The sequence below is a fragment of the Pseudorasbora parva genome, chromosome 15, assembly GCF_024679245.1.
Source record: "Pseudorasbora parva isolate DD20220531a chromosome 15, ASM2467924v1, whole genome shotgun sequence".
NCBI classification, from domain to species: Eukaryota; Metazoa; Chordata; class Actinopteri; order Cypriniformes; family Gobionidae; genus Pseudorasbora; species Pseudorasbora parva.
In genome coordinates, this window is record NC_090186.1 from 30,477,697 (window position 1) to 30,504,821 (window position 27,125).

Here is a 27,125-nt window from a genome sequence, read left to right on the forward strand (position 1 = left end):
ATGGCATAAAAACCACCAAATGCAGACATGCAAAGCTCGTCACAACATACCCCAAAAGACTTGAGGACGTAAAGGTGCTTTAAGCAGGTAAGGTTTAACTAGGTCCTTTAACCAAGTAAGTAGGTTTTGAATACTTATGCAATGCAATTGAAAGGTTAGTTTACACAAAATTGAAAATGTACTCACCCTCAAGCCATCCTAGGTGTATATGACTTTGTTCTTTTAGCCAAAGACAGGAGTAATAATAAAACACTTCCTGGCTCTTCCACGCTTTATAATCAGAGTGAATGGTACCATTTTTTTGAAGCCAAAAAAAAAAAAAAAAAAAATCCATCATAAAAGTAATCTATATGGCTCAAGGGGGTTAATAAAGACCTACTGAAGTGTAGTCGTAGCTTTAGCTTAGCTTGAGAGTGGATGCCTCTTGTGGTTAAAAAAAAATAGGGCTTGGCAAAGTCAAGTCCCTCCGACATTTCTCTTACAAATAAGAAGTCTAAAACCAGAATATGTTTGAGCTGTATTTTGTTTGGCTCTATCCTCTGAGCTTCGCGTTCACCAATATACTTCATGTGTCAGGTCATAAGTCATTGTTCTGCCAGAACTAGACCCAAGTATGGCTGTAACCAGAGGCCAGTGATTATAATTTGTAAATATAAATATGGATATTTTTCTTACATAAATGGACCAATTCCGGACCACAGGCCTGGAATTGGCTTTTTAATACATTTGCAATTTTTGCAAAAATTAACAAAACTGGATGGACCAAATATATGTTATTGAGGCCTATAAAATAATAATGGAGGCCCACATCTGGTGCCATGCACCTAACACACTGCAAAAATGCTCTTCTTACTTAGTAATTTGGTCTTGTTTCCAGTCTAAATATCTAAAAATTCTTAACTCAAGATGCATTTAAGTAAAACGATATGATATTTATTTTTTTATTTAAGTAAAATAAATATGAAGTGAGTTTTTGTCCAAAACAGGCAAAATGATCTGCCAATGGGGTGAGAAAAATAATCTTGTTTCTGACTGAAATCTTGTTACTTGTTTCCGTCCCAAACAGAAATAAGATCTTCTCACCCCATTGGCAGATAATTTTGGTGTTAAAATACTTATTTGAAGCTGTATCATACAAATAAATAGTTATATATATATTCTGATTTCTGGATTTTTATTTTATTTTTATAGATTATGTCTCTCACAGTGGACATGCACCTATGATGACAATTTCAGACCCCTCCATGATTTCCAAGTGGGAGAACTTGCAAAATAGCAGGGTGTTATATATATATATATATATATATATATATATATATATATATATATATATATATATATATATATATATATATATATACATATACATATATATATATATATATATATATATATATATATATATATATATATATATATATATATATATAAAAACTGATGCCTGATTCGCTGTAAGTCCTTTATATATTTGAAGTGCAAGAGGTTTCAACCAGGTAGAAGGAAATAGTCCATAATAGGTGCTCTTGGAAAAGGGAAAAGTCCAATGACACAAAAAAGGCAGGTCCAAGGCACTTAGTCAGACGTAAACAGAGCTTTACCCTGAAGAAGACCATTTGTTTGTCAAACTGTTGGCTCTTGTATTTTTTTTTTTTTAAATGACTTTAAAAAATGACCATACCAAATAAAGGCTTTTTAATTCATTCCTTCTCCTCTGTTTACGTCTGACTGAGTGCCTTGGACCTGCCCTTTTTATGTCATTTTTTATATATTTATTTATATTTAACTATAAACATATATTTATATATCTGTGTAAAAAAAACCTGATTACCATGATTTGACAGTAGATTACTGCCAAAGAAAATGGAGAAACACCACTTATTCTCTTTCTCAGCGTCTCTTTAGAACACTTGCATTTCAGCTCAGTGAAGCAGATTATGGCAATTAAGCAGAGATTAAAATAATTCAAATACTCTTCAGGGATGATGAGGAATGCATCACTGCTTCATAGTTTCCTTTAAAAAAAACCTAAAAAACAAGACAAGAGTGATTATGGTAAAGTATTGATTTAACACAGAATATTGAAAACTTGTGTCAGAGTTCACACTTCTATTTTTGCAGGTTTCAGCTTAGGTCCAATTTAGGACAAATGCACTATACAGCTCAATGGAGTGCGAAACCATTCTGCAATGTTGTTAAAAACCATCCTCAAATGTTATTAAGAGCAGTCAAACAGTCATTCACGCACTGCTGGAACATATCGACGGGAAACTCATTGCACTCACCCTCAAGGCAGAAAAGGTCATTGAGACCGTGGCAGTGGGTTAGAGGGGTGATCACGCACCAAGAACAATAGACCCAACATAGAATCATTGTAGTGCTTTGAAATCAACAAATAATGTACACACATGCACAAATGCTCACACACTAAATCATTTCCCAATGGTCTAGAAAGATCATATGTCTAAACTGCCAACTATATTTCTCCATCAGCAGAAATGCTGTGAAATATTAAGTCTCAGAGTCGAATCTTGAAAGAAAAAGAGAGACAAATTAAAAGCAAACAACCCAGTTCTTTCTTGCTTGCTTTTTCCTCGTTTGTCGAGTAGACAGATCAGACTCTTGACCCTTATTTGCTATGCACCAGTTAGCTAGAAAATTATACATAGGAAAGCCCATAAGACTATATAAAGGGAAGAGAGTAAAAGAGAGGGAGCTTGACCTAATCAGAAAACGAACAAGCTCTTTTACATATGTTCTACATAAGACTGACGTACAGAAATATATAACAGCTGTTCACGTATTCACCTTTCCTAGGCACACCTGTGTTTTGTTTTTTTTACACAGCTTGTTTTTGCACTTTAATTGTCTTTTTATTAAGTCAATATTTTGTAATGGCATGCGTTTTTCTTTGGGTGGGGTGGGGGGGCTGAAATGTTTCATGCATACTGAGTTTTTTACACTGTTAAAGACTTGGATTTCCATAATAAACTTGGTAAAAGTTTCACAAAAAAAAGTTGGATGGAGTATTTCAGTGGCAAAAATACTCTTTTCGGTTTCTCATACGTTTCAGAAAGTTTTTTTTGGAGTATGGGTCTATGTGACGTCAGCAAGGGGCGGGATGTCCTTGTACGGGCTCTTCCCCTGGAAGGAGTGAAAGAGCAATCGCTCGCCGGCTGTGCGCTGCAGTCACAGGACTTCACGAAACCAACAATGTCACCAAAGATATGCGTTTTTGGTTGTCAGGGCAAGACAACCCTCCACAGCTTCCCAAAGAATCCAGTGTTAATGGGACAGTGGATGGAGTTTGTTTTCTGGAGCAGCAATGGAGCTGTGCAAGCGTTTTTGTTTGTTCCCTGCATTACGGCGACGATGATTTATAAACAAGGACCAGTTCAACTCCGGATTTGTAGCTTGTCTAATGCTGAAAGATGAAACAGACCCAACAATTAATGTTCATGGTTGACTGTTGGAAGCAGGCGGTGAGCAAAACTGCTTCGAATGTCTTTGAGTTATTAGCTATCGACTCGTTCATTCGAATGCGATACTATTCCATTGTTTTTCTATGTATACACACACTAGGGGTTGCACCGACTAGTCGACTAATCAACTAGTCGACCTTAATGCTCTGTCATGACGCTTTAAGCTTGACGTCGACTAGTCGCTGGCCTATAGAGAGCGCAACAGGATAAACAATTTCCTGACACACAGGCTCTTTTTTGAACAGTTAAAAATGACAAATAAATGCAGACTCTGTGAGCTCTCCAAAAGACATGTTTGATTATACCATCTGGATGCTTAAAATTTATCGGGAGAATGCAGGCTTATTGTAGATGTAAGTTAATCATCGCGCTAAACTGCGTGCTTCATACATTGCAACGCACACACACACACACACACACACACACACACACACACACACACACACACACACACACACACACACACACACACACACACACACACACACACACACACACACACACACACACATCGTGTTTCGTGATCGCACGCGCCTCACACAAAACCATTCAGTAGCGCAGAAATGTATTATCAACACTGTTCTGTTATTTATCAATAAAATAGCTTAGAAACTGAAAAGTTCTAGGATATTTTTCTTGATAACTAAAACTCACAGCTTCACTATTAGTAGAGAGATGCTGCCAGGTAGAATTAATTCACACACAATCACTCACTAATGCATTCATATCTTTATTGTGCTACTTTACCTGTATCTTATTCAGAACGAGTAGAAATCTGTGAGAAATATAACGACCATAACACAAAAGAACTGATACAAAAACTGTTATGTAGGACCAATAACCTCATGGGCAGTGCTGTGGCATATGCCATAGCTGTCCTGTGCACAAGAAGACCCGAGTTCGAGTCTCAGCTTGAGGCTCATGCTTATTTGTTTATTAATGACGTCATCAGCGACTAGTCGACGTCAACTTTCATCACATAAATGTCGACTTTAAAAAAATGGAAGTCGTTTAACCCCTAACACAATAGTCTGACGTGTAAAACTGTTCTGCTTGCTACTGCTAACATTAAATCGCCTACAATAGTGCATACACCAAATTATGTCCTCATAAACCACTAGTAAACACACACAAATGTTTTAAAAATCGCAGATGACAAGCCGCTAAGCAAGCATATACGCTATAGTTACAGTACATACCATTGAGATGTCCTGCTGTAGTCGTCGTTACTGCTTCTCCTGTTCAATGTCAGCTTCTAGATCTGATTCTGGATCATGAACGAATGGCTAAATCTGATTGATCTCAATGGTTTATTTAGGATAACTTTTTGTTCTCCACAATTAAGGATGTCAGAGCTTTCAGACGCTCTCAACACAATGGCCGTGCGCGTTCATGATTCTTTAGCTCCGCCCACACGATACGCCTCCAGCCGCTCATGCTTTTTTTCCCAGAAAGACCTAGCCTTATATCTTTCTTTTATAAATATTTTTCTTTATAGACTTTTCTGAGATATGAAGGATACAATACTACTCTATAAGTACTCAAGATTGACATGAGATTGACTGAAACTCAAGAGATTGAGTTTGACTGAGATTGACCCCCCCAATCAACACAATTTTGGATTCAATCCCACATTTAAATATGGTCGTCACTCCTGAAATTTGGCAGTGTACCAAGCAGTAAAAATAAAACTGTTCAAATTGTGAGTGGGTTATATACAGATAGCAAACAATGAGCGAACTCCCTTTATAAATCACTGAACCAGTCAATCACTTCAGTTCAGCGATTGCTCATGGAGTTCTGCACGCTTGTGAAAACTCCCATTATAATCAATTAAGCTGGCTACACTGCACAATGAATTGCATATACATTGTGTCTACACTTTGTTGGTTATAATGAACGGATTTGCGAGCATGCAAAATTCAGCAAATGAGCTTGTGCTGAAAAAAAAAATCTAGCGCTTTGAGAGCTATTGAGCAGATTCTGACAAACTCAAATGTCTCTGGAGCCATTGCACTAGTGAAACAAACATTGGCTACAATGCTAAATGCTGTAAAACACGCAGCAAACGGAAATATCTGACACTCTTCACAGAGCACTACACAGAAAATACACATGGGAGAAGCGTTTGAAAAGATTAATTTATACCCGTATGATATTACGCTGGACCAGTGCAGTTAGGCAAATGGATGGATGATTGGGTTCAGCTGCAGGCGCCACCTTCTGGTCAGATGAAATAATTCAGCTCGTGACTTCAATCACAGTGCATTATGGGTATTCTTTAACAGTTGAGCATACATTAGTTATTGCGGTGCATTGTGGGATGAAATAAGTGTACTTAAACTCCACCACTACAAAGATTTCGGACATAGCCCAGGTTTTCCAGGACAAGGGGGAACCTGTTCTATCTACCTGTTCATTGTAATTGTAATAAATAAGCACAAAAAGGTTTAGTTTACCAGTTTTTTCAAACGTGCAATCTTTAACATTCGATGGTTATTTTTTCTTGTATAATATAATAAAGGTGTAATATATTATAATTTATAATAATAAAGCAAAGAAGGTTCATTTTACTGGCATTTTAAAATCGGCACTTCCGCTCCAACAAACCCAGAGCGTATGCGCCAACAGCTGCACCACAGCTCCAACAAGACTCCACACCTGTTCATATCCAGAGATGTTGAATTTGTTCATTTTATTTTTTTATTTTTTATGAAACACCACTTGACTCTGTTAAGCTGTGAGACCTCACTGCTGTTACCATGATTGTATGTGATTAGCTGTTCAGGCAGTCCCTTACAAAGGCAGAATGTGCTCCTCTTAGCTTCAGAGGAAAAGAGAGAGAAAGAGATGAAGAACACAGGCAGAAGTACCTGGAGCATAATTAAATATTAAGTCGGCTCTTTGATTTATGCAGAGCCAGAAGTCAGAGATTACCCTGTGCTCTCAATGTACAGCTGATCCAAATCCCATTGCTGGGGGACTGCAGGATGGGCATCGCAGGAGTTTGATATTCTAATCCTGTCTTAAAAGTACAGACGTTCAGATGAAGGACTTTGCAGAGAGGAACACGGACTCACAGTTACAGCATAGGAGAAAACGGAGATCTACCTTGATCAAAGAAGGCTGCAAACCAAATGAACTGTCTAGTCTGTCAAGAGTCAGTGAATGAAGTTGTAAATTCAGCTTAGACAAGATCCGATAATTTCTAAAATATAGTACTTTTGCCTTGCTTTTTATTCAGTGATGACAAGCTACTCCAAACTAAAAGCTACATACAATTTAAAATACTTGAGCTGAATGAAAACATTAGCTACAACTGTACAACACAAAGTAACTATTTATAGAAACATTTTCAGGCATATAAAGGCAACTTTATATGGCAACTTTAAAGTTAAACAGGCAAAAACTTTAAAGTTGTGGGTTGAACTTGTTAAATGATTGATTTATGATTTATTAAATGGGGTACTCTTCCGGTAAATGGTTTGATTTGACAGAAAAAATGGGAATCCCTGACATAAACAATAGGGATCCATATCTGGGTTCCTACATTAAATTTATACTAATGCATTTGCACAAAATACAACATAATCTGGCTTGAGGGAGGAAGATTTCCCTATGCAGATTTCCCAAAGGGTTCAAGTTTCACAACAGAAAGCTTTTAATATCTCTAATCTTTAACCATACCTTCAACGCACTTGTTCTGATGTCATAATAATTTGCAAACAAATTTTGCAGTATAGTTTCATAAACTGTGAAGTGGCACTGAACTATTTGAAACAACACTATGGCATAGAGCAGTGGTTCTCAAACCTCTCCTGGAGTACCACCAGCCCTGCACATTTTGTATGTCTCCTAATATCTGAGGCTACGTCTACACTAATCCGGATAAATTTAAAAACAGAGTTTTCGTCTAAAAACGCTCCGCATCCACACTATCATTTTCAATCGTTTTCCAAAAAATGTTCATCTACACTGAAACGTCTGGAAATGCTTACATCCCCGTACTGCGCATGAGCAAATCCAAGACGCTTCGACTTGCGTCATTCTTTGAAATTTTGTGGCAATGTCGAGAAAAGGCACTGAGTTTTTTACCAGTATGTACAAACTGACATTAATATTTAACAAGGCTGTCAAAACAGAAAGCATACAAAACAACTGCTGTACAATGTCGTTCACCATCTTGGCTGAATTGGTCATATGACTGCATCACATGGCTAAAAATGCGTCATCGTATTAAAAAGCCTCCGTTTTCACAGTCCACACTACGACGTGAAGATGGCGTTTTCAAATTTATCCGCTTTGGAGAGCGTTTTCAAAACGATACGTTTTCATTGCCTTAAAACGTCTTAGTGTGGACGGAAGGCCAAAACGGAGAGAAAAATATATTAGTGTGGACATGGCCTGACACACCCATTTCAGGTCTTGCAGTCTCTACTAATGAGCTCATGAGTTGAATCAGGTGTGTTAAATGAGGGAAACATAAAAACCCTGCAGGGCTGGCGATACTACAGGACAGGTTTGAGAACCACTGGCATAGAGCATTGAATCTTGTCTAACAAAAACTATGATTTTCCATTATATGCATACTATCTTAAGATCATTATTGTTTAAATTAAATTAATTTGAACAGCAGGATTCCAGAAATGGAGTTCAATGTCTATGTTGCTGGTGTAACTTCCCCCCACTTAACCATTATGACTCTAGCCTCACTGGCAGCCACATATGAGCACATGCTAATAGAGCTCAAGGCCAAGGACGAAGGTCTTTGATGGATCACGGCTGTCTGTGTGTGATGAGGTGCATGTAAAACCCACTGTATCTTCTCAGCGCTGGCATAAATCTGTCACAGGTAAAACAGTTTCCATATATAGGTTTAGTGTGCTCTCGATTCCTGAGAACATCACATCAGAGCTGAGTCACCTTTAAGACAGTGAACACCTAAACTCAAACCTCTGGAAACCTGACCTCAGGTTTCTCAGGCCTGCTTAATTCCATTTGCATAACCAATTTTTAACAACCAACCAGCGCTCTATGATATTAGGAGTAGGGTAAGAGACTGCAACAACATTGTGCAGTCCAACCCTCAAACACTGAGTCTTCCTCACTTTTGGTGCAAAATGCTGCATAGACTATTGGGAGAAAGACCGCACTAGTACATGCTTGAAAAAAGGGTGGAATTTTCAAATAGCATATCCTATGGTCTTGTGAACCAATTGGTTGACAGGAACGTTATGCCTTTGCCTACTCACTGCCATTGCTTCCATCACACTTTCTTAAAAACCCTCCTCTGTACATTAACCTATCCGCCTGACAGGACTTTCCCTTCTAGCAGCTTTGTTTCTGAAAAACGTTTCTAAAAAATTCACTTTTACAACGCTATGACCGATTTCACAATATAATATTAACATAATAGTATTTTCCATAGCTTAATGTGGCAGAATTGAGGCGTGCTAGTATTTAGTGTACACAGGGGTGCACATAACAGGTGCACATTCATGGTAAAAAAAATAAATAAATAAATTAAAAAAAATTATATTAAATTTCCAAGATTCTCTAAAATTCTCCATGATTTCCAAGTGGGAGAACTTGCAAAATAGCAGAGTGTTCAAATACAAATACTATATTACTATATATATTTTGTTCGTTTTTCGCCTCGTGTTTCGCCTGCCCATAGTTTTGTTAAATATATATAAATATATATATATATATATATTTATATATATATATATATATATATATATATATATATATATATATATATATATATATATATATATATATATATATATATATATATATATATTATATATATATTTTAGGGCCGGGACTTTAACGCGTTAATTACGATTAATTAACTACGGGACTTTAACGCGTTAATTAATTACGCAAAAAAAAAAAAAATTAATCGCACTTATTTTTGCCCCGCGGAACGTTTTTCAATGAATGAGTTTTGACGGACCGATTATACTGGAACACCAACTAGCGCTCATGAGTCACGACAACAACCATGACAACAACAAACCATAGTGAACATGAACGAAGAAGCTGATGAGACCGCTTTGCTTTGCTTGCGATGGGAAATTTTTTTTAGTTTTAAAAAACGAAATGATGGAAGCGTCGACAAGAGCATGGTTGTGTGCAAGCTATACAACAGGGGTATCCAAAGTCGGTCCTGGAGGGCCACTGACGTCCTGCAGAGTTTAGCTCCAGCTTGCCTCAATACGCTGCTAAAGTTTCTAGTATGCCTAATAAGACCTTAATGAGCTGGTACAGGTGTGTTTAATTGGGGTTAGAGCTAAACTCAGCAGAACAGTGGCCCTCCAGGAGCAGGATTGGACACCCCTGCTATACAACAAGGAATTAGCGTATCTCCGCAGCACATCGAGCCTCAAATATCACAAATATGCTTTTGCTACACTTAATGGCAAACATTGCACTGGTCTGCTGGACTGAAATAAATAAACAATATTTTGTTGATTAATCTTATGTATTCAGTCATTATTCAATGGTATGCTAAAAATCCATGTGAAAAATTGGGCTACTTCTCATTGTTCCAGGTCAAATATTTATATGCAATTAAAATGCGATTAATTTCGATTAATTAATTACAAAGCCTCTAATTAATTAGATTAATTTTTTTAATCGAGTCCCGGCCCTAATATATTTATATATATTTAACAAAACTATGGGCAGGCGAAACACGAGGGAAAGTGCATTTGAGCACCAACATTTTTAGGCAATTTTGGGGACAGGGACATGTTTATTTACTGGAGTAGGGTTTTTCTACATCTCTGGCAAGATAGTGTTCATTAATTATTAATTGGTATATGTCTTTCTAGTTGGCTTTTTCTAGGGCCCTATGATTTCTGCGAAATCCAGTCATAATAAAGACTTACTGGAATCTCACTTACTTGAGATTTTCACGACATTTGTCAATTTTATCAAGAGTAAAATAAAAGCAGGTCAGCACGCACGCACACGACGTTCGTGATGTTTTCAGCCTTTGCCGCTTGAATACATGAAATTCATCTCCAGAGCCACTCTCAGTCACTTTGCCAGCATTTTACTGTTTTATTTGTGAAAATTATTGTCATATCATAAACACACTGAAACTCAAAATGTCTTCACAGCAACCCATCAAAATATAAAGTTTTGTGTAACTTGAGTTACTTGGCAGGAATACAATACAACCAAAAGCCAGCTGTTTACTTGTGCATGTAAACAGCAAATCACAGGGAGAACAGGGATAAAGAAGGATACATACATCATCATCTACCATGTTTTTAGAGAAAAGAAGACAGGAGCAGGATGAAAGTGATAACGACAGAATAAAAAAAGTTATGTGCACCCCTGATTATATGAAGGGGAGAAATTGCAGCATGCAATATATCTGAATAACACAGCCAATTGACAATTGGTAAAGGTATGCAGAAGCCAATTTAAGCTCCAGTTCCAATATAAGACTTCACATACAGTGGGGCAAATAAATATTTAGTCCGCCACCTTTGTTATTAAGGGTATATAACAAAGTATTGAGATTAACTTTTGTTATTGACCAAATACTTATTTTCCACCATAATTTGCAAATAAATTCTTTAAAAATCAGACAATGTGATTTTCTTTCTCATTCTGTCTCTCATAGTTGAAGTGTACCTATGATGAAAATTACAGGCCTCTCTCATCTTTTTAAGTGGGAGAACTTGCACAATTGGTGGCTGACTAAATACTTTTTTGCCCCACTGTATACATTGGCAGGACAAACCTGAAATATACACTTTTTAACGCTATTTGATGATAAGAAACTCTATTTATAGGAGTGTTCATGTCAAATTTTATCGCTGAATTTAAATATGTTATTTGAATGTGAATTTAAAAGTAGTTGAGATTTTAGTATTTACCTATTCAGGTTGATAGTAATTGATATTGCATCCCAAAAATGGCTGCCTGGAGGCAAATATGGCTGATGAGTGAACTGACATTTCTGGAAAGTGACTTTGATACAAATGTCAAAAAAAAAAAAAAAAAAGTATTTGAAACTAGAGGAATTTCAAGGAATTAAAAGTAGAGAAACTCTCGCTAAGACCTTGGGAAGTTAGTGCAGCAAAGTACAGCAAGTGAAACTTACTGACATTTGAAGCCTGTGAAGCGGGAGATGATGTAAGCGTGGCCCCGGGCTGTGCCAGGGAGGCGGAGCTAATGACAGAGGAAAGTGACACGTGTGAAAGACAAGAGCGCTCATGACAGAGCGAAGCTGACACACTGCCAGGGTCTGATGTCACATCACGCTGACATTTTGAAGACACAAAAATGTGTGTGTGTTTGTGTGTGTGTGAGAGAATGATATTTCTTTAGAGTCAGAAAATCACACTAAAATTACAGAATACAAACTCTTTATTATATTATATTATATTATATTATATTATATTATATTATATTATATTATATTATATTATATTGCCAAAAAATTAGTGTAAAAGCAAAAGTAGTCAAAAGTTTGGGGTCTATTCAAAGAATTTTGGCAGCACAACCTTTTTGAACAATGAAAATAATAAGAAAAGTTTCTTGAGCAGCAAATCAGCATATTAAAATAATTTCAGAAGTCATGTGACACTGAAGAGAAATTATGCTGAAAATTCAGCCTGGCAATCACAGGGATAATATAGATTTCTTTGAAATTGTAAAAATATTTCACAACCTTACTGTTTTGACAAATTGTGGTTAGATAAATACAGCTTTGGTTAGACTCCTTTCAAAAACATATCATATAATAATAATAATAATAATAATAATAATAATAATAATAATAATAATAATAATAATACATAATAATACATAATTCATCATATTAATATTATATAATAAATTTGTCAACCTCACTGACTAGTAACTGGTCAGTAACTAACAAGAAGGCTTCAATGTGGTGCATTTAGCTATTCCTCAGTAATCAACAAGCAGCTAAGTAGTCTACACACACACACACACCTGGATAAAGACATTAAAATGGCACTGCTAAGCATGGGCATATTAAAGCATGCACTCCAGGGGAAACGAAGACCTTGTTTTAATGACCACATTAACCCTAGTCATTAAGTTGGTCTGCGGTTAAGCACACACAAACACGCACACACACACACACACACACCCTTCTGTTTAACCTAAACACTGACAGCTTCTAAACATGACAAATGAGTCCAGATAATCAAGTCAAAGGACCACGGCAACGATAACACCTCATGCATGATCCCAAAACACACGCACGTCAACATCCTAATATTCATTTGCACTCATTATATCAATAACTACTTCAGAAACCAAGTAAACAAGGGAGTCTGGGACACGAATAGCTGCCAAATAAAGATTCTCAATTCAGTCTGACAAAGCTGCTGTCCTCTGCCAAACGAACAGTAAGCGCTCACAGGGACCGTGACATTTTGTTGCCGTTAGGCTAAGACGAATAGCTAAAATTAAGACATAAAAATCCACGGCCATAAGCCATCGGGATGGGGATCTGAACAAAAGTCATTGCTATGCCAAAGGGGTAGAGATTTCAAAACACAGGCAGAAATTGCCAGGGAAAGAGGCAGATAATGCAAGTAATTTCAATCAAATTTCTTTTGAAATATCTTTTAGAACATATTTCGGTGAGGTAAAAAATATATCTATAAGAGAATTTGCAACATTATGTTAGTTCAGACAAGTTTATCAAACAATGCTTTCGATAGAAGCTCATATGATAACACGAATCACTAACATCACTTCCACAAAGCAAGAAGTTAAGCAGTGAGAGGCACTTTCCAATGGTATAAGTTTCAATATGTTTATGTATTAAGCATCTTAAACTATTTTTTTTTTTACAGGATCTACACATTTTGGTTAATGTTAAAATTTCACAATAAAGGTAACATTAGTTAATGCATTACTTTACAAGTAACAATGAGCACTGTGTAACTTGTTTTAGTTTATTCTTAGCTAAAAACACTTAATTCTTTCAAAAATATATGTGCTCATTAATGTATATTTTCGTTTCTTTCACGTAATAAAGTATTTTCTTAAGTTTATAATATGCCATTGAAAATACATACGGGTGAGGGGTTCCAATGCCGGTCGCCATGTTGGCCCTCCATCTTGAAGATTAACGTCCAAGATTAACATTGCAATCCCCCTCTTCACATTCGACACGGTGCCATCGAGTGTTAAAACACGAAAGGCGAAGCTTGAATTTACGGGTATGTCCCTCTTTGGCCAATGTACTTTCAAGATGGAGGGGCAACATGTATTTTCATGTATTTATAACAATGTATTTTCAATGGTATATTATAAACTTACGAGAATACTTTATTACTTGAAAGAAGTAAATATACATTAATGAGCACTTATATTTTTGAAAGAACTAAGTGTTTTTAGCTAAGAATAAACAAAAAAAGTTACACCGTGTAGCTTTAAATGTATAATGTGTTAATCTATCTATCTATCTATCTATCTATCTATCTATCTATCTATCTATCTATCTATCTATCTATCTATCTATCTATCTATCTATCTATCTATCTATCTATCTATCTATCTATCTATCTATCTATCTATCTATCTATCTATCTATCTATCTATCTATCTATCTATCTGTCTATCTATCTGTCTGTCTACATGTCTGTCTACATGTCTGTCTGTCTGTCTGTCTGTCTGTCTGTCTGTCTGTCTGTCTGTCTGTCTGTCTGTCTACATGTCTGTCTGTCTGTCTGTCTGTCTGTCTGTCTGTCTGTCTACATGACTGTCTAATTAACGTAGCAGCAGTTTTAAGGGCACCTTAAAGTTCACATTTCCATCTGGATCATGATGCTTACCTTTTTGCTTGCTAATATATCTAGTGATATGTCTAGCCTACAGCTATACAAATTTAGCTTGGGGAAATGTCCCCTCCCCCACATTTATAAATATAGAAAATCTATACCTGCATCTTTGGGGCCCCAAAGTTGAGTCTAGCAGTTCACTATCTAGCAGTTCCCTGGAATAAACTCCAAAGTTCCTATGCATAGGAGTGACCTGTTTTGAGTTTAGGTGGGGAACGAGCTTTCGAGTTGACTGTCAAGGCAATTCGTGAAAAAGAGGGGGAAAAGTGCAACCTCAACAAAGCAGCAATAAAACACACAGCTCTACAGAATTTCCTTACAGCTACGAGGATTTCTGCTGAGGTTAAGTATGTGTCATTTTAGAGGGAATCCCATCTGCAATTAAACCCGCTGAATTCAAGTGAGAGAGTTATCAAATTCCACTGTCAGTAAGTGAATGAGACGAAAAAGTCCAACCACTCTCATTCTGTCTGCGATCAAAGTAATTTCCTTAATCAGACAACCGTGCAATAACTAGCCTGGCGCTTTCCATTGCTCACACACACACACGCTTCTCCCTCTTTCTGTGAGCTTTGACGATTCCTCTTTGTGAATGTGAAAGGATGGCCCCAATTCAGCTTTGATAAAGTTCAACAATACTACCTCGTACATCAGGGAGATAAACAGCACCGCAACAGCAGAAGTAAACAACAACAGAGAAATATACAGCTCAGCAGAACATGCAACAGAACAAACAGACAAGAGAACTGAAACGCAGCTCCTGCTTGGCAGCAGTGAAGTCACGGTTGCTATGGTGCTGGGCAGGATGGGCCCGTGCGAGAGTTAGGAGATGATTAGTTTGGGATACAGGGGGTAGAAGTGTTATATTAACAGACACACACACACGCACAATCCTGTGGGCATGAACGAGCACACTACAAAAACAGAATGGCAAAATTACCCAGGTACCGACATAAATAAAGACACACGGACACCTGGGGCTACCAGTTGATAACCAGTCTCCGTGTCTCATGATATAAACCGGCATCCACTCCTCAGCAGACAGACTCGCGGCGGCAGCGTTCCGTGGCCTGATGCCCACCGCTCAGGGCGCACAGACCCGGCTCAGCGCTCCCAATCAGGATTTAGGCTTCGGAGTTTGTGGCCTCCGTTCGAGGGCTCCACGCCTCAGTGAAATAGAGCCAATCCCCTTTCGCTTCCCGCAATCTGTTCATTTTAATTACTCCTCCTCCTTCAGGGCATGACTTCTCATTACAACTCCCATCTTTTCCCTTCCTTTTTTTAGATCACAATAAAGACACAAATGATTCATTTTGTTGAGGAAAACAAAGCTATGCCAACACTGGAGACCCAATGTAGTGAATAGAATAGAAGTGAAGTGATAATCTGTGGAATTAAAGGTTAGACTCCATCTCCACATGCTCTAAACGAGTAAAATCCAAACCACGACATGCCAGAAATGGCTCTTTTCAATCATAAGCTTGATATGCCGTTGTTTACCCTTGAATAACGCTAATCAAGGGCTGATTGGAAACTGGAACTATATAACGACAATCTTAAGGGGCTCTTTTGATTTAAACCCCTGAAGACTGAAAGTTGCATTTAATTATTCTATTAAACAATTGGCAAAGTAATCCTCTTAAAGTGAAACCAAACATCTGATAGGGCCTGCTTATGTAAATATTCATTTGCATGATTAAAGTTGGATAAAGAATGGATTATGCGACTTGGTGGAAAATGGATTAACAGCATGTTGTTGTTTTTTTTGCTGTGTGTTGAATGAGATGAAGTGACTTTTCCCTTTATATCAGAAAACAAACTAAATAATTATTATGGAGGTATATTAATGACAAAAGTCTTTGATTCATTCATTAATATACTTTTATAAACCACCAATCATCCGTCCGTCCATCCATTTGACCATCCATTCCATTTATCCACCCATCTAACCATCCATCCATCCATCCATCCATCCATCCATCCATCCATCCATCCATCCATCCATCCATCCATCCATCCATCCGTCCATCCGTCCATCCATCCATCCATCCATGTCCATCCATCCATCCGTCCATCCATTTGACCATCCATTACATTTATCCATCCATCTAACCATTCATCCATCCATCCATCCATCCATCCATCCATCCATCCATCCATCCATCCATCCATCCATCACCACCCAATTTGTCCATCCATCCAATTTGACCATCCACCTATTCTACCCACCCACCCATCCATCCATCCATCATCCATCCATCTTTGAACACCCAATTTGACCATCCATCCAATTTGTCCATCCACCTATTCAACCCATCCATCCATCCATCCATCCCATGCATTTTTGACCACCCAATTTGTCCATCAACCTATTTTATCCACCCATCCATCCATCCATCCATCACCACCCAATTTGACCATCCATCCATTTTACCCATCTATCTATCCATCCATGCATTTTTGACCACCCAATTTGACTATCAATCCAATTTGGCTATCCATCCACCTATTTCATCCATCCAATTTATCCATGCATTTAGACCACCTAATTTGACCATCCATCCAATTTGTCCATCCACCCATCCTTCCAATTTGACCGTCCACCCATCCATCCATCCATCCATCCATCCATCCATCCAGACCACCTAATTTGGCCATCCATCCAATTTGTCCATCCACCCAATTTGACCGTCCACCCACCCACCCACCCACCCATCCACCCATCCATCCATCCATCCATCCATCCATCCATCCATCCATCCATCTAATTTATCCATCCATCCATGCATTTAGACCACCTAATTTGATAAAGCCTAATTTCTTCTCTTAAAACTACTGTTAATCATTTTTAACTTGAATTTCGGATAACATACAAACAAGCTCCCACTATTGTAGGCGGATCTGACTAGCATTAAACATTATAATTAAATTATGTTCAGCTATATTTACTTGATCCCTTTGACTTTTGAAACCAGAAGTTTAGCCAGGAAAATCAGAAGCTCACTCTACTGAGAAAACATTGACAGACTTGGACAGAAGAGTTTCATAGTTCTTTTATATATTCAACTCTTCAATTGACTCAGCTGCTCTGGTACATACTGCCTGACATAAAACACCACATAAAATGGCAGAATGACATGCTCACATCCCCAAAGCAACATGAGTTGAGGCCAAAGAGCATGGCTAAACAGGCAATCGGTAATCCCTGGACCAAATACATCTCACTCCTTCCCACACACACTACCACATGCGTGAAAATAGTCAAGCAATTCCTATAAGCACATGCTAACTCGCAAAGGGCTGCACTGTAAAATGAGATTACATCCGCAGTGCCTCACAGAGGAAATAAGCTAATACTGAGTCAGAGATGTGGGAACGTAATAATATTTATGTGTGAAGTGTAAATCGTGTTTTGTGCTAGTGTGGGTATATGCATATTTTTCACCTCTCTGTTTGGCCAGCAGGCTTTCAAAACGGCTTGGCTCCTGAAGAACACCAGTAGGTGGATGTCTTGATCGCTGAGGCTGAATGACTGTTCTAGGATCTGCAGGACCTCAATTCGGGGCCGGACGGGTTTAGCATCATCCCCGTAAAAAGGACGTAACCATGCCAGCATGTCCTCTGATGTCACCATATTCCCACTAAAATAAATGATTGTAAAGTAGACTTAACACTTCATAAAATCAAAAGTCTGGGAAAGAAACTGATAGTTTTATTCAGAAAGGATGCATTAAATTGGTAGCAAATACATTTAGGAAGTTAGAAAAGAATAATTTTTTAAATTTCGTTCTTTTGTACTTTCAATTCAGCTAAATCAGCTGCCATCAAACGAAATAATTTGCGTTTTAAACTAGTTTAAAACTTAAAAAAACAACAACAAAACAATATTACTGTATTTAATAAATGCAGCCTTGGTACATATATATATAGAGTTAGAGAGTTAAGTTTCCTCACATGACCTTTTACTTTAGCATCTTATGCCTTCCTCTGAAGTCAAATGGACAGCATTTTGTTTCAATAACAGTAAACTGGAACATTGAAACAAAGGAATCCTACCTGCTCTCTACATTAGTGTGTACTGCTGCAACAATTCCTTCCAGTACCTTCAAGGGGTCCGCATAGTCTTTCAACACGTCCTTGTCACCACTGAAAAACACACACACACACACACACACACACACACACACACACACACACACACACACACACACACACACACACACACACACACACACACACACAGAGAGTGAGTGAGTGAGTGAGTGAGTGAGTGAGCGAGCGAGCGAGCGAACGAGAGAGAGAGAGAGAGAGAGAGAGAGAGAGAGAGAGAGAGAGAGAGAGAGAGAGAGAGAGAGAGAGAGAGAGAGAGAGAGAGAGAGAGAGAGAGAGAGAGAGAGAGAGAGAGAGAGAGAGAGAGAGAAGCTTGAGTTTTGATTCAGTGTCTTGAGGCTTTAAAGTGGCTCTGTGGCTGCAAACGTTTGTGTGTGTATGTGTGTGTGTGTGTAACTGAAGGAAGGGATTTTCACACTGAGCAATCTTAATGCTCTTCTGCTGATGTTCTAGCTGCAGGGCTCCTCCCTTCTCTTCTGGCTTTGCCTGTCTCCCTCCATTAAAGGTGTTTGTGTTATGCTTTTATGCAAGAGGATGCACCACCTAATTATGTTTCTATTAATAATTGCTTTGCATTTTTATGCCAACATTCTCTTATTTCATTCCTACTGCTACAGAAACACTTTGTCAGTCTGCCGTTAAATAATCTGTGGCCTCCAGAGGCAGTTCTTCAGACATCCCCATAATGTCAACAAAAGCTCTGTTTTGCAGCTTCCTTCAGTGCCGTTGTTGCGAGTTAGACCTTACCATCTCTCTTCGGTTGGGGACACATCACATGTCAATATAACATGAGCGATGCTTTGGTAGGGATGACAATTTCCCTCATGTTGCTTCTAAAACATTCATGTTTCAACATCCTCTGTATAATATATATTATTTACATCAGCTGTATTCCCACAACTGTGTCAAATCACATTCAGTGGATCTGCTGTTTAAAACAATTAGTGACTTATTTTCTCCAGACTTGTCAGGACAAATTTTTCGGCTTTGCTTTTGCTGTAATCGCCTTCGGCTTGGCTTGCTCAGTTGGGGACACTAACATTTCTATGCAAGTTATTCAACTAAATATCTGAATAAAATGAATTGATTAGGTCTTAATTAATTGTAAAAACTATAATAATGATTTGCCAACATTGTTGCTATATGATACAAATTAAAACAAGCTGATAACATCACAGTTTTCTCCAGAACGACTGTACAACCGAATCAAAATGTCATTGCAATATTATCCTGTTTAACACTGTGAAGCTGCTTTGAAACAATCGGCATTGTAAAAGCACTATATAAATAAAGTTGACTTGATTTGTAATCTGCACAGCAGCATCATTTAAATGTTCAAGTAATGATAACTTCAAAGAATTGCTCTGACATACCCTAGTAACAATAAGCTTAAAGGGTTTATTTTTAATTTCAACACAAATTATTATTTTGTAATCATCTAAAATATTACATTCTGATTGTTATATATTATAATAATCATACAACAATGTCAATGACTATTCTACGACACTATTAGTTAAAATATTCTAATTCGTTTTTAAAGAATTCAAAGGTGCCCTAGATTTATTTGAAACAATATTTTAAATTGTTCTCTGATATCTAAATAGAGGGTATGTGGCTTATTTAAGGTCAAAAATGGTCCAGATATGGTTTTACAGGTCCATTTACAACCCTAGAAATTGTCCCTAGTATGTAATGCTCTATTTTTGCCTTATTTGGAAGAGTCATGAATATTAATGTTGAGCTCTGCTCTGATTGGCTCTTTCACTGCACAGCTGCTCAGTGACGGCTAACACATCTAACGTTATACCATCCGTCATGGCAATGATTTTACAATGATGGCTTCTTAACTTTGAATCACAAACTGAACTGGGTAGCACATAAATATGTTGTTTGTACAGTAACGTTAGAGTTTGACAGTAGAGTAGTGATTTAAAAGTTGATTTATTTAGCCAAACAAAGTTATGTAGAAGCCACTCAAAATAGTCAGTGTCATGTTTACTACTCACCTGCTGTAAAATAATCATACTTCAGTTCTCAAAAATGTATATTTATTTAACAAACTAGAAGCCTTGTCAAATCGTTTCAACTTAAATGGTGGAGAAGGTGACGTTAGCTACAAGGATCGATTGAGTGATCTGTAAGAAACTAAACAGTAATAAACGTAGTTAGCTTTTGAGTTGTTGATGATGAAATATTGGCTAATTTAGATTTCAATCTGTCAAAAGGCATCAATATACGTATCTACTGTTGTATTTTATGACAACACTGGCAGGAAATAATAACCTTAACCATTGTCATTTGACAAACTGTTGTGTGTGCTATACTTGGAGTTTCCAATACTAGCATCTTGCGTTAGATCTAGACAACACAGGGGATATTATCGTAATGTTGTATTACTAAGAAACTTTCAATTTCATCATCAGAAATGGGTTCAGTCAAGTCAAGAAGTGGATAAAATCACTACTTACTGTTTGCAATAATATGGTTGGAATCTGCACTTTCTTCAGTTTTAGACGCTGAGCGAATCCTGCTATATTGCCCCAGGTTAGAAAAACTGTCTGCGATGAAATGGTCCAAGCAAACGAACAACTTTGAATTAAATTGTTGCGGCATCCGATTGTAAATAAATATTAACCATGACTGTTGACATTTTTTTTATCTGTGGAAGGGTATGAAAAGTCCTCACATCCCTTGCACAGCCTGGAACATGACATTTGTGTCTATGATCTGCCGTTTTCGCTCTCCTCGCATGACTCTTGTTTATCTGCTGAACTCGCGACGGCTGCGCACTGCGCAGTTCCGCCTGACAATGAACATTGGCTGACATGCAAATGTTGGGGGCGTACATATTAAGGATCTCAGCGATTGCGTCACATGTAGGGTTATGTTGAAAATAGCCGGTTTTTCCATGGTGTTTCTCACAAAACAAGATTAACATATGAAGGAGGAGACAATGGTGTTTGAGACTCACAGTATGTGATGTCCATGTACTGAACTCTTTTTATTTAACTATGGAAAGCTTAATTCAATTTTTCATTCCAGGGCACCTTTAATAGTTTTTTTTTAAAGTAAATTTAATACATCCTTGCTGGCAATTATAAACCATTTAAAAAAAATGCACAGCTCTTAAACTTTCTATTCTATTTTATCCTGAAGAAAAAAGTTTCCAATATATTAGGCAGTACAACTGTTTTTGACATTGACAATAATAGGAAATGTTTCTTAAGCAGCAATCAGCATATTGGAATATGATTTCTGAAGCATCATGTGACACTGAAGACTGGCGTAATTATGATGCAAATTCAGCTTTGACATCACATCATAAATTAAATGTTAATATAATATGTTCAAATAGACAATGGTAAAAAAACACTAATACTATTTCATAATATTACTTTTTTTAATGTATTTTGATACAATAAAGGCAAATTTTTAAACTGTAGTGTGCACAAGCCACTTAATCTTGAAACAGATTTAAAATTTAGTAAATCAGATATCAACTGCAAGCCAAGATTTAGAAGAAGCATTTAAACATTTCATCATTCCTTCAGTATTTAAGAATTTTAGCATCTTCAATTTTATGATGCAAGCAGCAAAATCTTAAAACCTTGCTTTAAACTTCACTGCACTACTGAAGACAACCACACACACACACACACACACACACACACACACACACACACACACACACACACACACACACACACACACACACACACACACACACACACACACACACACACACACACACACACACACACACACACACACACACACACACACACACACACACACACACACACACACACACACACACAGGTGTCCTTCAATAGAGGAACACTATGATGCTAAAGGATTATTTCTACATGAAACTTAACTGTAATCTTTTACTCTGCAGATATAAACATCAATCATGGGCAGCTTGGTAGACCACAGATTCCACCTCCTTTCAAAGAGAATTTACTTTTACTTAAAAACACAGGCTACAAAAAAGCTGAGTACAGCAGAGAATACAGTTTGATGAAGTAAACTTTCCAAAATAGTTTGACAATTCCCTGTGCCCAAATCATTTCATTGTTAATGATTCATTTGCCCACCTCTACAAACCAGTAATTAGCATCAGAAGACAGGAACACACTTTAGTTTTAAGCAATTACCTAGAATATGAATCACTCCAACAGAAAGAAGAGGGGGAGGCTGCATCTGAACAAAAGCAACCGTAATCAATCTTAATTTTTCTGACCATCGTTTCCTCTGATTCAAGGGACCTGCACTATCCTGCTTGATTACAGATTGAGCTGAAACGTCTGATCAACACAGATTCACAAAGCAGAACGACTAATAATGAGGTGCAGAATGATGATTCCCACTCTGTGATGGTCTGGGATTTACAAAGAAAAGAAAACTTTCAGAAGTTTTTGCCATTCTAAAGGCCTATTCACAGCACATGAAAATAAGAAACAAGCAAATAAGAACATGAATTATACGTGACAGATTGGGCTGATTGGTTATATTATATGTAAACACACACACGCACATATACACGTACACTGATCAGGCATAACATGACAGGTGAAGTAAATAACACTGATTATCTCTTCCTCACAGCACCAGTCATTGGGTGAGATATTTTTGGCAGCAAGTGAACATTTTGTCCTCAAAGTTGATGTGTTAGAAGCAGGAAAAATGGGCTAGTATAGAACTCGAGCGAGTTTGACAAGGGACAAATTGTGATGGCTAGACGACTGGGTCAGAGCATCTCCAAAACTGCAGCTCTTGTGGGGTGTTCCTGTTCTGCAGTGGTCAGTTTCTATCAAAAGTGCTCTATGGAAAGAACAGCGGTGAACCGGCGACAGGGTGGCATGCGGTAAGATCAAACAGATGAGCTACTGTAGCTCAAATTGCTCAAGAAGTTAATGCTGTTTCTGACAGAAAGGTGTCAGAATACACAATGCGTTGCAGTTTATTTTACATCACGTGGATGGCCGTGTGTGTACGCGTCGCTTGCCTGGGGAACACATGGCATCAGGATGCACTATGGAAGGGTAGCAAGCCGGCAGAGTAGGGATGTGACATTGAGGAAAATTTCCCCACTGGTTAATCAACGTGTGTACCTGTAATACCGGTATCACCGACTGGGCTTTTAAATCACTAATTCTATCTAATCGAAAGTAACATGCACACAGCCGATCGGGTATTAATAACGGAATGGAGCAAAGCGAATGCTTTCAATGAATTCCTGTAAAAGTTAAGCTTCCATAGCAATGAACTGAAAACGCGCCAGTGCGCTCATACCGTGAATGACAGTTCGTCAGTAAATGCGCGTTTTGTGAGGACATGCACATTTTATTTTCGGTTTTGAATTTGCGCCAATATGGGGGCGGGTTGCTTAAATTGGTTCATTAGCCTATTATTCTTCTGTAAAAACACAACATGAATGCAGTGCAATGACAAACTCCCTTAAATAGGCGCTTTTACATTTCACTTTGAAACCAATTGGTTTATTTGGTTTATAAATCTTCCATGATCATCTCAGTCAGCTCTCTCATGATGAATAAAATCTGACTCCTGCTGTGTCTGTGCTGTGACTCATTCGGATCATGCTTTATTAAGCAGACACATTTATTTTTTTATTTGTATTCTCTGTTCTCCAACTGAACTAAAAAAAATATTACTATTAAAAAAATATATAAACAAGGGTGGGGGCGGTGCCACAGTGTGCAAGTTGAGTCTGTAACCGGTGTTGAGTCTTACGTCTTAACGGTTAAACTGGCGACAACGACAATCGCAGCAAGAATACGGCAGATGCAGTGTGATGCTTTGGGTAATGTTTGGGCAATGCTGGGAAACCTTGGGTCCTGCCATCCATGTGGATGTTACTTTGACACGTACCACCTACCTAAGCATTGTTGCAGTTTAATGGAAAGGTATCTCAATTGAATAGAGTATCTGTGGGACATGCTGGACCAACAAGTCTGATCTATGGCGGCTTGACCTCGCAACCTACAGGACTTAAAGAATCTGCTGCTAAGGTGCTAGATACCACAGGACAACTTCAGGGGTCATATAGAGTCATGGTTCGACACTGTTTTGGCAGCACATGGAGGACCAAAAGCATATAAAAAAAATAATAATAAAAAATAATAATAATTAAAAAAATAAATAATAATAATACATTTTATTTGTATTGCACTTTACATTTGAGGTAGGTGGTCATAAAATTTTGGCTCATCAGTGTACATTTCGGTCATCCACCCATTCACCAATATGGTACTGATTTACTGTGTATCCCTTAAGTTTTTTTCAAAGACATATTCTAAACTAGCCTGACATGGTCATACTCAATTCTAGTCAGAATATGAGTCTTAAAACTGCTCCATTGGGCTGTGATTATGGGGTGTGTTTCAAACGAACCAGGAAAGACATCAATTGGATAGACCTACAACCAATCAGAGCAATGAAGCGACGCATTGTCAAATGTCAACATAGTTCAACTGCACTGTGCTGCCAAGTCCGCGTTTTTTTCCCCGTGGGTTGTTTTCTATGTCCACGGGTTGAAGCGACTATTATGTGATATATAGACCCATGAGTGCGAATTTTAGCAGGCAACCTTGCCAAAATAACACACATTTTACCCCCAGAGAACCCCAGAGAAGCTATTGTTTAGGGCTAGTAGTTGCCGGGTTTTGTTGTAAAAACTTGGCAACCCTGTCTACACACGCGCTGGAATCAGGCTGGAATACACGATCTTTGCCAGTGTTGTAAAAAAATAAAATAATTTAATGATACACAGAGTACTTACCCAACATGATCATCATTTCTGAGAGAAATTGTGAAGGTGAATGCATACAAACAAGCTCTCCGTTTAGGATTCGAGTAAATATAATCCAAGCCCCTTTGATGACGTGCATGATTACGTTACTGTTGATCATCTGTCCGTCATTGTCTAAAGCTCGCCCTGATGATTTCATTGGTCTGAACAGTTTCTGTTCGGGGATAATTACTCCTCTATGGAGCAAGGCCAGACCGAACTGCCCGACTTAAAAATTTTGTGGGCGGGGCTAAGTTCGGCTGGCATCCAGGATAATTCTAAACAGGAACCCTTTGAGAAGTATTTAGCTGTTTGTAAGATCCAATAATTTGGTGGGACAGTCTCCCACCAAAGCAAATTATTAAAGAGGTCCTATTATGCCCTTTTATGAAGTCTTGATTTTGTTTTTGGGTGTACTAGAATATGATTTTATGCGTGATTGTTCAAAAAACACATTAATTTCCACATATTTTTTTATTATTGTTATTATTACAACACATTCATTGTTATATTATTACAACATGTCTCTCCCCAGTCTGGCTCAAACACATTGTTTATTTCAAGTTGTGATGGAAAATGTTGGTTCAAAAATCTACACTGGCTCTATCCTACTCTCTGAATTGCTAGTATTACTAAAGATAGTGTTATTAAGAACCAGCCAGCAGGGAAGGTGGTGACCTCCTAAAAGCAGGAGATGAAAGGTAAGAAAACAAGAGAAAGTGAGCTGTAAAGGAGAGGGATGAGAGGCCAGGGCAGAGGCCAACGTTGTGTTTAACTCAATCAAGCAAAAACACATCCAGCCTGACACAGGTTAATAGAGGGATAGGCCATAAAGACAAAGATGGAGAGAATGAGAAAGAGAGAAAGAGAAAGCATTACAAGGAACGAGCAAGGGTATAAAACAGACAGGGAGAAAATGAGGGTGATATTAAGAAAGAAAGAAATAGGAGGCAGTGCAGATCGCTGTACCTGAGAGCAGTTATGATCAGCTCCACTGCGTCCTGGACTACGCTCTTCGGAGACAGGTCACTTGTTCCCACGGCGACCGCGAGCAGCTGCTCGATTCTTTCGAGGGGCTGTCCGTCCATGGCCATTGTGACAGCCAGTTGGTGAACCTTAGATTGCTCAGACCTGGACAGGTCATAAATGCGACTGTATTTCCGCAAACTCTCCTAAAACAAGACAAGAATACAAACACATAAACACTCCTGGTCAGGCGGCATTCGCCTGTCTTATGTTTCTTTGGAGACATCTAGTCCCAAAATACACCCAAGGACAAGTAAGAAATAATTAGTTTGGTCAGTGAGCAACACGCTTCTCACGCACACACACACACACACACACGCACACACACGCGCACACACGCGCACACACACAGGGGGGATCTTCCTACCGAGGGAGACTTTACAGGTGCCATAAGCATGGCTCTGGTGCAAAAGGCTGTTTTTAAGCTTAAAAATAATTATGCTTCCCAGCATTCTGTGCATACACTGACATTCAAAATGTGGAGGTTATTATTAGTGAAGGGAAAGACCTATTAGTGTTTAATGCTGTTAAGTCTATTTTAAAAGATTTTAACCAAAATACTTAATTTTATTTTATTTAAAGGAGTACTTCAGCGCTGGAAAGATGAATCTGTATTTAAACTGGGTCATTAATGTAGTAGAAATGTGAAATTATTTTTTAAATTTGGCGCCTTCTAGACTGAGAAAAGACAGAAAATGTATTTTTGTCTCATGGGGATGAAAGACTACAATTCCCAGAATGCTTCGCTGCCCTGTGAGGCCACACCCAAAGCCAACACTACTGGTTTACTGGGACCGAGTTGGAGTAAAGACACTACAATTAAATACTGAACGTGTCTGTTCAATT

The 27,125-nt window shown here is 38.0% G+C and overlaps 1 protein-coding gene across 2 annotated transcripts in view; it reads right to left on the reverse strand.

Moving 5' to 3' along the window:
- The window catches only part of nbas (NBAS subunit of NRZ tethering complex), a 258,738-nt gene that overhangs the window by 44,566 nt on the left and 187,047 nt on the right, over positions 1-27,125 (reverse strand). For both annotated transcript variants that reach the window (XM_067417672.1, XM_067417671.1), the window contains exons 46-48: positions 26,223-26,425; positions 18,386-18,475; positions 17,775-17,970 (exon numbers count right to left, since the gene is read on the reverse strand). In XM_067417672.1, coding sequence (XP_067273773.1) covers positions 17,775-17,970; positions 18,386-18,475; positions 26,223-26,425 — 489 coding nt within the window. The remainder of the gene's footprint in view (positions 1-17,774; positions 17,971-18,385; positions 18,476-26,222; positions 26,426-27,125) is intronic.